The sequence below is a fragment of the Pseudophryne corroboree genome, chromosome 6 (assembly GCF_028390025.1).
Source record: "Pseudophryne corroboree isolate aPseCor3 chromosome 6, aPseCor3.hap2, whole genome shotgun sequence".
In the NCBI taxonomy this organism is placed as follows: domain Eukaryota; kingdom Metazoa; phylum Chordata; class Amphibia; order Anura; family Myobatrachidae; genus Pseudophryne; species Pseudophryne corroboree.
In genome coordinates this window covers 434,303,514-434,315,766 of record NC_086449.1, presented here as the reverse complement: position 1 = coordinate 434,315,766, position 12,253 = coordinate 434,303,514, and the positions used below count along the sequence as shown (strand labels likewise).

At 44.6% G+C, this 12,253-nt stretch overlaps 1 protein-coding gene across 1 annotated transcript in view; it reads left to right on the top strand.

Moving 5' to 3' along the window:
* LOC134934585 (chloride anion exchanger-like) overlaps nucleotides 1–12,253 on the top strand; it is a 158,913-nt gene that overhangs the window by 83,447 nt on the left and 63,213 nt on the right. Inside the window, exons 9-11 of the mRNA XM_063929991.1 lie at nucleotides 6,663–6,810; nucleotides 7,560–7,673; nucleotides 8,715–8,792. Coding sequence (XP_063786061.1) covers nucleotides 6,663–6,810; nucleotides 7,560–7,673; nucleotides 8,715–8,792 — 340 coding nt within the window. The remainder of the gene's footprint in view (nucleotides 1–6,662; nucleotides 6,811–7,559; nucleotides 7,674–8,714; nucleotides 8,793–12,253) is intronic.

The following is a 12,253-nucleotide window of genomic DNA, read 5'->3' as shown; positions in this document are numbered from 1 at the left end:
GGGGCACAGGCACTTATATTGGGCAGCCGTGCCGCGCACCTCATCCCCAGCAGCAGAGTAAACGAGGACAGTGCAGGAGCCTGAGAGTACAGGCTGGGGCCGCCGGAGTGAGCGAGGAGAGCGGCGGCGGGTCACGTGACAGCGCCGCGGCCGGGAACCCCTCGGAGACGCTCTCAGGCACAGGCGGGAGCAAGGGAGGAGAAGCGCCACAGTCTCCCACGGCAGCGGCAGCCACGGAAACGGGTGCAGGCAGCGCTTAAGGCAGGATCCGAGTGCAGGCTCTCACCGCGGGCAATCAGGATGGCGGCGTCCCACGTGATCCAGCGGGCCCCGGAGCCCCGCACACCAGAATCGGCCTGCCGCAGCAGATAAATAGCAGACGGGTCCCACAGCGGTACAGGGGCACCTCCACACTGCCTCCCAGGTATTGGGGCGGTCTGCAGGCCCAGGGGGGGACACAGGATAGGAATTCAGGATAAAGTAGCTGGAGACACACAGCCTGTGTGCTACTCCATGTCCGCCGAAGCCACGCCCCCCCAGTGGAGCCCTTTTCTACACGTTACACCACAGTAGAGCCGCTTATCATATTGCCAGGTAAAGCCCCTTATACACATTATGCTAGGTACAGCCCCTCCGTGGCTCCGTCTCAGTGTTTAACTGGCATTCCCCATTTACAGCAGCGGGTTCCCAATTATACATTATCACTGCACTACATCCCCCCATATGCTGTACTACATTACATAAATCACTGAACTACAGTCCCCCTATATGCTACTTTACATCACTACACTACACCCCCTTATTCACCTCACTGCATCACTACATCCATCCTATGCGCTGCACTACACTACAGTACATCCCCCATATGCTGAACTACGGTATATCACTACACTACACCCCCCTATGTGCTGTACTGCATCACTACATCCGTCCTATACGCTGTACTACATCATACACTACATTCCCCCTAAGTGCTGCAGTACATTACATCTCCCTCCCTATATACTGTATGCTGCACTAAATCACTACAGTACACTACACTAAATCACTACAGTACATTACACAATAACAATAGGAACATCCATACAGATGAACTTACCAGCTCCTCTGCCCTATGGAGCTCCAACAGGGTAGAACGAGGACACAGGTAGGGTAGACTGTAAAGAAAAGGGCTGATCTTATGCTCTGAACAGGAAAGAGCAAATTAGAACTGAAGGTGAAGAGGAAGGAAGGCGCCTTTCCCTGGCAATGGCACTGGCAATTTTCACTGATACCAATGTTATTTGGATGATGTTTGTGCTAATGGTGATTTTCAGTAATTTGGAGTTCAAAGTCACATTTAACATGCGACTTTCATGTGAATTAATCCTTAGTAAATTTGCAATTTGCAAAATCGCTGCAAAAAATGTCAAATCGACCAAAGTTGACCTTTCATAAATTTCCCCTGAGCTGGGTGAAATGTTTGTTTCTCTTATTACTGTCTCTCAGGGTAGCTTTCGAAGAAACATATTGCTAAAATAATAATACCACAGCATTTAGCTTTAAAAACAGAGTTAGTTAACCAACGATGGCCCCTACTTACATTTAGCAGGAGGAGGTGATGTTACTCCCGTGCCCGGAGAGGAGCCAGCTGCCAGCCCCAGGTCCCGGAACCTGCGCAGTGGATCCAGCAGGTGCCTGACCAGCGCATGCACAGATGCCGCAGTGCAACTGCATATGTGCAAACTCTAAAGTTCCATGGACTGCATAGAACGCAGCTCAAAGAAGCCGGCTAGGGCTGACCGGGCAGGGAGTGGCTTTCTAAAGGAAGCCAGCAATTTGCTTATCGCAGTCTGGTCTGGCAGTTCAGGAGAGAGGAAATACCTCCCAATGGGGCTGTCTTGTGTATCTGTGACTGACAGATAGGACTTCCAATAGAATGTCACATCCAGTCACAGTGAAGCCAGTGCAGTCACTGACACTGAGGGGGGGGGGGGGGAGGGGGGGGGGGGGGCATTTTACCTGGGGGGAGGGCTGACTGCAGCCCATTGATAAAATCCGCCACTGGTTATAACCTTATTCTATGTATTTCCTTACTTGTGATGGTTGCTCTCTGAGATCTGTGGCATCTGTCAGCACATTTTATCTCCAAAAGACACTGACAAGCAGATTTTTGCTGTACTGAACCTGGCAGACTGAAGCAATCAAGAAATGTCTATGTGGACTTATAAAGCCAGTAAATTAGTAAACTTTACACAACTGAAAACTAGTATGGGGGTGTGCAGTGCATAGGTAGAGTAGACATACAGGGCCATAGAGCACGTACTGGGGGCCCTGGTCATGAAGGGGGAGTGGCCTAATCACGGAGGTGTGGCAATGTCCCCTTTAAAAAATAATAGGTCTAAAAATAATTTTGGCGCTTGACTTCACAGGGGGCACCATGTGCCCCTCAGCCGGGGTCAGATCAAGGGAGGGGGCGGGATCAGTGTGATTGCTCCCCCCCCCACCGGCAGGCAGAGGAGACTGTTGCATCCAGCCTCCCTGGACCTACTGCAGCATGGCACACAACAGCATGTGCTGAACTGGGGAAAGTGGCTGCTGCCGGGGATAGGTAAGTGTGACAGAGTTTGATCGCACGGACCCAGGCCCAGGGCCGGCACAAGCTTAATTGTTTTGGTAAGCGATTATACATTGGGGCTCCCCTTGATCGGATAAACTGTTTAAATGGACAGCAAGCACCTTCTCAAAATAGTATGTGGTCTAACAAGGAATGGAAATGGTCAGACAATAGTACCTACAAGAGTACAGGGAGATAGTGGGTGACTGGGGAGGCAGGAGTGACAGGGAGATAGTGGGTGACTGGGGAGGCAGGGGTGACAAGCCAAATATGGTGGCTGGGGAGGCAATGTAGCTAGCAGCCGCTTTTGGAAAACCATAACATCTTGCATACCAGTAATATGTCACACACAGATATATGTGGGGTCACACACAGATAATGGGAGAGTATACCATGTACTAGTTCCTCAGCCATTCAGGGGAGCTGGGCTGAGTCCCTCAAACTTGAGACAGTAAAAGGTGAATGATAGCGCCCCTATGCGGGGCCATGTACCCAGTGCCAAGTGCAGAATGAGCAACAGCAGGGCGCTGACCCCAGGACAGCGCATCTTCCATGCCAACCCCGGAACCTCCATCTGCTTCACATGCCTGGATATAGACCGGGAATCCTCGAAACCCAGCTTTGTTGTCAGCACATCCTCAGCTAGAGGCCCTGCCGTACAGGTGGGTGTTATCCTGGGCAGCTCTGTCCCTCACTACCTGCAGCAGCTACAGCCTGGCATCAAGTGGCTCTCCCAGCTGCTGCCTGCCTCCCTCCCTCATCCTCAACCTTTGTCTCATGGAATGCTCACTCCCCTCTCCCCCTGCTACTCCAGGACCAGAATCCCCGGGACCACGCCTCTGCCTGATTGGCTGCCGGTTTGCATTGGTGCTATTTGTCTCCCAGATGCCGTATTCGGCCATGTACTCAACCCAAAGAAGCCGGTCGGGCCGGCCCTGGTTGTACATATAGCCTACATCTTTATCCAGGTGTGTGTGTGTTTATATGAAAAACATGAATACATTACCACATCTGCAGCTGCTCCCACTACTACACCCCTATTACACCCACACAGTATTTCTATACCAGCGTAAATATTATATACCTTCATAGTTAATAATACAAACCCCCCATTTAAATTAACATACACACCTACAGATGACAATAACAGTAATCCACCCACACCCTCAGATCTCATTAATCCACCCATTACTCTCTCCATGCACTTACCTCACCATGAAATAAGATGCCTGGTCTCACTCTCTGCACACTGCAGAGATCCAAAGGAGGAGGACCCTGAAGGATACACCCAGGAGCTGGCAGGCAAGGAACTAGGGGATTGATTAGGAAAGACACAGGCTAGATGAAGGAAAGGGGATGAGACTCAAGGAGGAAAAGGGGCGAGGTTTTAACCAGATGAGGAAGCTGAGACATCCTGTCAGTAGTGGCCAGCCCAATCAATACAGCAGTCATGTGACCCCGCTGGACGACCTGGGGGCAAGTTAATTCAGCACCTATATGATTGTGGTTGCAGCCCATCAAGCCCCAACTGTCACAGAAAGGGGCAGAGTCATGAAGCGGGGGGTAGGGCACCTGGAAATTACCTGGACCCTTGCCCCCCCATTCTAAGCCAGTCCGCACCATTCTAACTAATGGTACCTTACTTAGCCTTGTACCGAGCATAATGTTCAGGCCGGCCCTGGCCAGGCTACTTCAAGAAGCCCGGATCTTTTCTAATTTTTAGCATCACTGTAGACACAATCTGACTGTCTGGTTGTGAACTGTAATCTCTGACTAAAGTTATTTTGAAATGTCACAGAACCATATATCCGAGAAGTTAGCATGTTCACTTATTTCACAAACTCTTTATGGAGCTCAACAGAGGTCACTGGAAAGCCATGACCTTCAATGACTATAAGAGTCATCTGAGACAGCAGGAGAATTTTGACCAACTGCAAGCTGCTTTTAGAGAGGAAGCACCGTCCTGAACCATTATGTTTTAGTGGGTTGCAGAATTTCAGCATGGGAGATGCTACAAGACGAGAAGCACTGCTGCTGACCTGTATCCGCCATCACCGAGGACAATGCTGCTGCCATGCGGGCGATAGCTGAGGTGGATGCCAGAGTGGCAGTGGCCCAGTTAGAGAACAAGATAGACATCTCATCAGGATCTATACACTTGAAATTCCACAAACAATTTGGCCTGAGCAAGGTTTATGCATGCTGGATGCTCCATCAGCTGGCTCGAGAGCAGAAGGAGGCTCGGGGGAATTGGCGCCACAATATGCTTGACCAGGTTTGATGGCAGTCGCTCAAACTCTGCATGGGATATCATCAGTGGTTATGATTCCTGGATGAACGGTTTCGATTCTGAGACTAAACAAGTCGGCCCCATTGACTACAGTTGGAGGAGCGATGATGCCACAGGTTTTCCGACATGAGCGTAGCGTAGCTAAGCAGATGTTGGCTATTTTTGTAGCCAAGAATGGTCATGAAACCAACCACTGCCTGCCGCAAGTGCTGGAAGCCGTTTCCAGGCAGAGTCCAAGAACTTGCGCTTGTAGTGCCCTTCTCCATCATGACAATGCACCTGCACACAAGTCCAGGAAAGTGGTGAATTTTCTGGCCCATGAATGCATTCAGGTGCTTGGTCATCTGCATTATAGTCCAGACCTGACCCCCAGTGACTTCTTCATGTTCCCACAAGACCAAATTCATTTTGGGTCACCGGAAGCTGCAGCTCCATTATATACAAGACATAACTGCTTCGGACTGGTCTATCTGCTTCACCAAGTATTTTGAGCGCATGCAACTTTGCACAGAGTTCTCTGGCCAATACCTTGTTTGTAAATATAATACATTTGTGCATCTTGAAACGTATCGCATACCGTTTTTTAACTCTGACCACAATTAGTTAGTAATCTGAAATTGTAAATAACAATACACATTTATAACACAGAACACTACAAAAAACCCACTTCATGGTATTTTACAAACAGAATATCAGATACAGCCAGTTTGTAGAGAAAAAATATGCATACATTCAGGGCCATCTTAACAGCAGTGTAGGCCCCTGGAAAAGAAATGCACTGGGGTGGCCCCTACCTATCGTCCTGCAATGGGGGTGGGGGGTGCTATCAGCGGTGGATTTGATGTCCCACAGGGGGTAGGGGGTTTCTTATCCTCCGCTTAGCATTTAGGACATGGAGCAGTCATTTCTGCCAATTACTGAAAGATGATATATCAGGTTCTGGGCATAGTAGAGACAAGCTGCCAGTGTCCACCAAAAGGAAAGAGTCCTAGCTTTTGGAGTACACCATCAAAAAATCTCTAACTCAGACAGAACCTGATATATCTGGCTGGGAAGAGCAAATAACAAGCTTGGATGGGGACCATTGCTTTGAAGTTGGATATCACCGGTTGCACAGGGCTGATTTTCAAAATCTGAGACCACTTGAAAAAGGAGACCCTCAGCTATCAGACTAGTGCCCTTATACTCCAGGGCCCTTGGACAACTGCCCAATGAGCTCATATGAAAAGATGGCCCTGCATACATTAGTGATTATAGGTGGAGTATTACTATTATTTATTTTTAGCATTATTATTATTATTATTATTATTATTATTAACATCATCATCTTTTATCATATTTAGCTGCATAAGGATTGCATACCACTAAAAATTAAGAACAAAGCAGGTATCAAGATTACATAGGTACACTAGAAAGTTATAGTCAAGTGTACATATTAACATCTGCATATAAATACATAATTACAATCGTCAAATAATATAATTATATAAAGGAAACAGTAGGAGACAGAGCCCTTCTCACCAGAGCTTCATCTAGAAAATACAGTATTATGACATCCATCCCAGGGGGCTTAGATCAGGCATTACATCCTGTGTATACATACAGTATTATGCAAACAGTTTATGGTTCATCAATTGTGTTAATTTCATATTGCTGGTAGCTTATTATATCTCATTGTAATTTTTTATGATTAGTATATCCGAGATTGCAAGTGCTTATACCAAAAATGATGATGATGATGATGATGATGATTATCATTATTATTATTTTGAACAGCTTTCAACATCCTGTTGCTCCAAGTTTGGCTGTTTTCCAAGCAAGCATATCCAATTCTATCTCTACTGCTATTGTTGGATTTGCTGTGGCTTTCTCTGTGGCACAAGTTTATGCAGTGAAGCATAATTATACCATTGACGGCAACCAGGTAAATATATTTAGGTATATTTTGGCATTTTTACAATTATTTTGAACCTAGATTGTTTTTCTTTTACTTTTTTATATACATTCTACTTTTGTTATAATAACTTGACATACTTTAAACCCCTGAAATCCTATATACAGTATATAAAAAGATTGATTACATAACAAAGGTATCATGTGGTGCAGATTATCCTTTTGTTTTCAAATTGTTTTAAATTGACAGAAATAAAAGTGCATTACAGATTGCACAATTGTCAACATGGAATCAGCAGTAAAAAAATGCATGCGTTTATTACTTTTTCATTATATTAATTAGGTTATTTAGTTTTCCAAATTTACCAGGTCTTCAGTGTTCATGCAAAAAAGAAGGACTTGGGCTTTTAGAAATGGCTGTTAGGGTGACAATATAAATAAGAGTAGCCATGTTCTCCCAAAAACAACAATGTCATGTCAGATCCCCCAAATGTACTAGTAGGAGTGTAGTTCACTGCAGCCACTCCAACACTGAGGGGAATCTGTGTCAAACATCCTTTGATGGCTGGTTGGTACCAAACACCACCTATAAAACATTTTAGGAGTGTCCTTTTACATGAGTTAAGAGTGAGGACCTAGAAGTCGCTCCTCCTATTATGGACCACTATGAGATCAGAGTAATTGGGAGATTTGTGGTTTTGGAGGCAAAGGAACATTGGGGGTTATTCAGGTTTGTTACAATTTACTTTTGGTCAAAAACATAAGTATTCTGTGTTACAGGAATTAATAGCATTTGGACTGTGTAACATAGTATGTGGTGCATTCAAAGGATTTGTGGCAAGCACATCCTTAGCAAGGTCATCAGTACAAGAAAGCTCTGGAGGCAAAACCCAGGTATGAACTTTTTGCAATCTGAAATCTGGAAAAATACTTACTGTTTGGAAATGTGAGCTTTTAAAAAAAAAAATACAATATTTGAGAAGCAGATAAGAAATATTCATAAACATTAAAGTTGATGACAAAATAATAGGCAAAAGCAAGAGTTTATTAATCAAGTGATCATATTTTAAAAATAAGTACAACTATATTTTATAGGTAAAGTAAAAATTATGAATTTGTATAAAATAAGCGTAGGCTACAGTTGAAACTGGAGAAGGAGTAATAAAAACAGAAGTTGGGGATTACAGACTGGGATCTCTGACACCTACAGTTACTGAGATAATTTTGTTAATATCCAACTATGGCTCTTTCATGCAAACATCTGCAATGACTGGCATGGTAACTCTAACCAATCCAAGCCAGTATTGTTGGGGATGCTGGACCCAGAGAGGGATTGTGAACATAAGTGGCGCTGCCACGCTACAAGAAATAATGAAAATTGCCTCATGTAGACAGGATCAAACCAACTGTAGGTGGAGACAATACAAAAGAAGTTAGGGTTAAAATAAAGTTTCCTTAGCAGTGTGAAAGAAATTACCTCTGGTTACCCGTAACCAGCTTCCTAGTGACCGCTATGCAATAAGAGAACATCCAAGTGATCACCATACAAATACCTTAGTGACTACCATACCATACAGTTAACAACAACCTAGTGACTGCCATACAATACAAAGGGCCATTTTGTGTGGGTGGGTGTGTGTGTGTGTGTGTTGTGTGTGTGTGTGTGTGTGTGTGTGTGTGTGTGTGTGTGTGTGTGTGTTGTGTGTGTGTGTGTGTGTCTGTAAATGTCTACCCAGTGTGTTTGTCCCAGTAAATGTGTGCCCAGTATACTTAGAAATGGATGAACAGTGTGTAAATAAATGTTTGCCATGTATGTCAATCCGATTACATGTGTGCCTATAAGGGCAATTTCTAGTTTCTGGTAAATCACATAGGTAAGTTGGTCACAGTGAAGCCCTTTCATAGTAATGTGCAGCTTTGTATTTATTATTACAGATTGCTGGTATATTATCAGGTGGAATTGTCTTAATAGTAACATTAGCCCTTGGATTTCTTCTGGAGCCACTTCCAAAGGTAAGACTCAACATATCTGCTGATTGTATATATACCACGTAACCCCTTCTGTGAACATCCACGGGAAATTCTTTGTTAGCAAACAATCTGCTACATTTATTTTATTTTTTTTTGTACCGTATCCTATGACAGAATCTTTAATTTGTATACAATAAATGGAAAATATGTCTATGATAATTTGCACTTTAAAGTTTATGCATTTACTCACCAGGTGAATGGATTAAAAAGTTTTATATTTATAAACACTTACAAAACATAATTAGACTATTTACAGTCTTGGGGATAAATGTAATGGGATCAGTATGAGATGTGTGGTATCCTGGCGGTCGAAATACCGACACTGGGATACCGAACTTAGAAAAACTGACAGGGGGGAGTGAAGGGTGTTCTACCCTCTCCCCACCCCCCTAACCCTAACCCTTGCTGGCCGCAACCAGTAGCAAATTTCCCATTAGGCATGTGAGGCACGTGCCTAGGGGCAGCACCTGTTTGGGGGCGGCACTTGGATGCTTGTGCTGCTACTGTCAACCCAAAAAGTACCAGTAACAGCAAAATATTTCAACTGTACTGAACCATATGTCATCTTGAATGGAGTGCAAATGGGTAGGACATGCACATACTGCCCCTTTAAACTGTCCTATTTAGTAAATACAGTATGTGTATATAATAATAATAATAATAATAGTAGTAGTAATAATAATAATTTAAAGAAAATAGTGTCTTTTTTAATTATTCTATTAAATTGGACATTATCAAATTAGATCTTATAACCAATCAATAAAAATATTAAAATTATGCAGGTGTGTGTGTGTGTGAGAGGGGGGGGGGGGGTGGCCGTTACTGTTGTGCCTAGGAGTGCCCTCTCCCCTAAATCCGCCCATGGCCGCAGCCTAACCCTAACCTCCCCTCTTTGTGCCTAACCCTAACCACCCTCCGGAGGTGTCTAAACCTAACCCCCCCAGCCTAATCTCAACCCTCCCACCCTGCACCCTAACCCTCCGAGGGGGGAGCCTAACCCTAACCCCCCCTCCCCGCAGTGTAACCTTAACCCTCTGGGACACAGCCTAACCCTCTCCCCACCGCAGCCTAAACCTAAAATCCCCCACCCCTCTGCGGCTTACTTATGCAGCAGTGCGGTGTGTCCTGGTTCGGGATCCCGGTGCTGGGATCTTGCTCCCTTTCTGGATGCCAGTGTCGGCATTCAGATTGGTGTCAGGAACCCGGTGTCGGTATTCTGAATGATGGGTTCCCCGACAGCCGGGATCCTGACTGCTTCCAAATGTAATAGGGTCCTGGCTTTGCCCTGTAAATGATTGCCGCTTTAAAAATACGGTCATTCTTGGACGAAATCACGGGCCTCCGGCAACTCAAACCAAATTACATTTACCCCCTGGGATCAGATGATTACCCTTAGTAACCCTTACTATTGTTGTTAAGAAGCTCTAACACACAAAGGAAATCCTACTCAATATAGCAGTTTACTGATTTATACAGAATGGAGGCAAATGTAGCACCTACCAAGGATAACATTCATTCCACATCTCCACTTAAAAAAGTCTGTCTACATAGATACATAGAAACCTCCACAGAATGTCTCTAATGATACCGTTGCGTCTGTAATTTATTCTCTACTAATCTACCCAAGTGGTCTCATTATACTGTACAACACTTTCATCTACTTGGAATAAGTTTCTCGTATCACACTATGCTGGCACCAACCAACTACAGTCTTGGCATGCTTACCTTACCAGAACCTTTCAAAAAGCCCAAAAGAGCAAACATTACACATATACCATCCTGCACCTACCTACTTCATCCTCAGCTTTATCAGGCTATTAGTTGAACAAGGCTTTCCCTCACAAATATATGTTTAGATTTATTTATTTATTTATTTAAAATAGTGGATATTAAGGCTTCAAGCAAATCATGTTTTACTTTATTAACAGCCTCACAACCTATTCACACAGTCCAAGTCCATGTATCCTACTACGCACTCACTCTACCACAGAGCCCTACCACATTATTCAACACTCAACTTTTCACAAGAATTGGAATGTTGGCCTATTCCTGAGCTACCAGCCATTTCTTATACTCTGATTTTCGTTAAAATTACTGAATTTTTTTTTAACCTGTAACTCGCTGCTTAACCCTTGTTCAGTCTGGCTTTTTTCCAGCACATTTCACACAACTCACAAAATAGGTAAAATGTGAGTCTTCTCTCCTACTCCTTTTGAATCCACACTGATGACAACCATCTTCCCCTGAAAGCCCCCTGTCCTTGGTGTCTGGAATATTGCTTTCTCCTGGTTTTTATCATAACTGTTAAAAAAAATAATTGTTTTATTTAATGCAACCTTATCCTCCCACACTCTGGTGATACAACAAAGGTTGGTCCTTGATTAACTAGTGCTTTACTTTTACACCTTCTCAGTTGGTAAACACTTATTCACATATGTACTTTACATAAGCATAAGCTCTGTCAAGATGAAACCAGATAGTGATCAGAAGAGTCAATTCATCATGCCTTTCCCCAGTCATACCATCTGCCATATCCGGTGCCTGGGACAAAAGCCCAGTCAACCATATCTTAGCTTCTCCCCTGTTTATAAGTGTTAAACTTTTATACTCAGGGTTGTCTTTTCATATGGGCTCAATGGGCAGTTGCCCAAGGGTCCCAGGAGTATACAGGCCCTAGGCTTATAGCTGAGGGTCTCCTTTTGCCAGGGGTACCAGAATTTGGAAAATTGGCCCTGGGGAACTGGAGATATCCGACTTCAAAGAAGCGGTCCCCTTCTGAGCCTGTTAATTGCTCTTCTGTTAAAAGTTCTGTCTGACTTAGAGATTTGCTGAGGGTATATTCCAAATGCTGGGACTCTCGCCTTTTAGTGGATACTGGCAGCTTGCCCAGAACAAGAGATATCAGCCTTCCAGCAGCTGGTCCCTGCTCCAGCTCCACTTGCCTGCTATGCAGTTTTATATTTTCAGCGGTGGATTGCTCTGGCACCTGAACTCCAAGTCCCCAAGTTCCCAGTACCTAATAAAAGGTGGGACTCTCTAGTGTTTAATCACATTGAAAGCCAAGAAATCTATTTCCAGGAACTGGAGATATGTGCAATCAAGCAAGCTGCCCTCCCACTGGAAAATGCTGAATATTAAGCCCACTCCACTATCCACCCCTCCCCTCATATTAAACACCCCCTACCACCCTGGAAGTCATGTACTAGGGCCCCTTCATTCAGCCCAATACACCCTTCTACAGTATAGTGTTCTCACTCTTGCCCCATCTCCCACCATCTGTGCAGTAAAGGAGTAATTAGCAGAAATTACTGCTCTAGGTCCTACATGCTGAGTGGAAGACAGAACACCCCCTACCACCTGCAGGACATCAAAGCTGCCACTGATAGCACCCCCCAACCCTACCGCTGGAGGCCTACACTGCTGTTAAGACAGCCCTGTTTAAA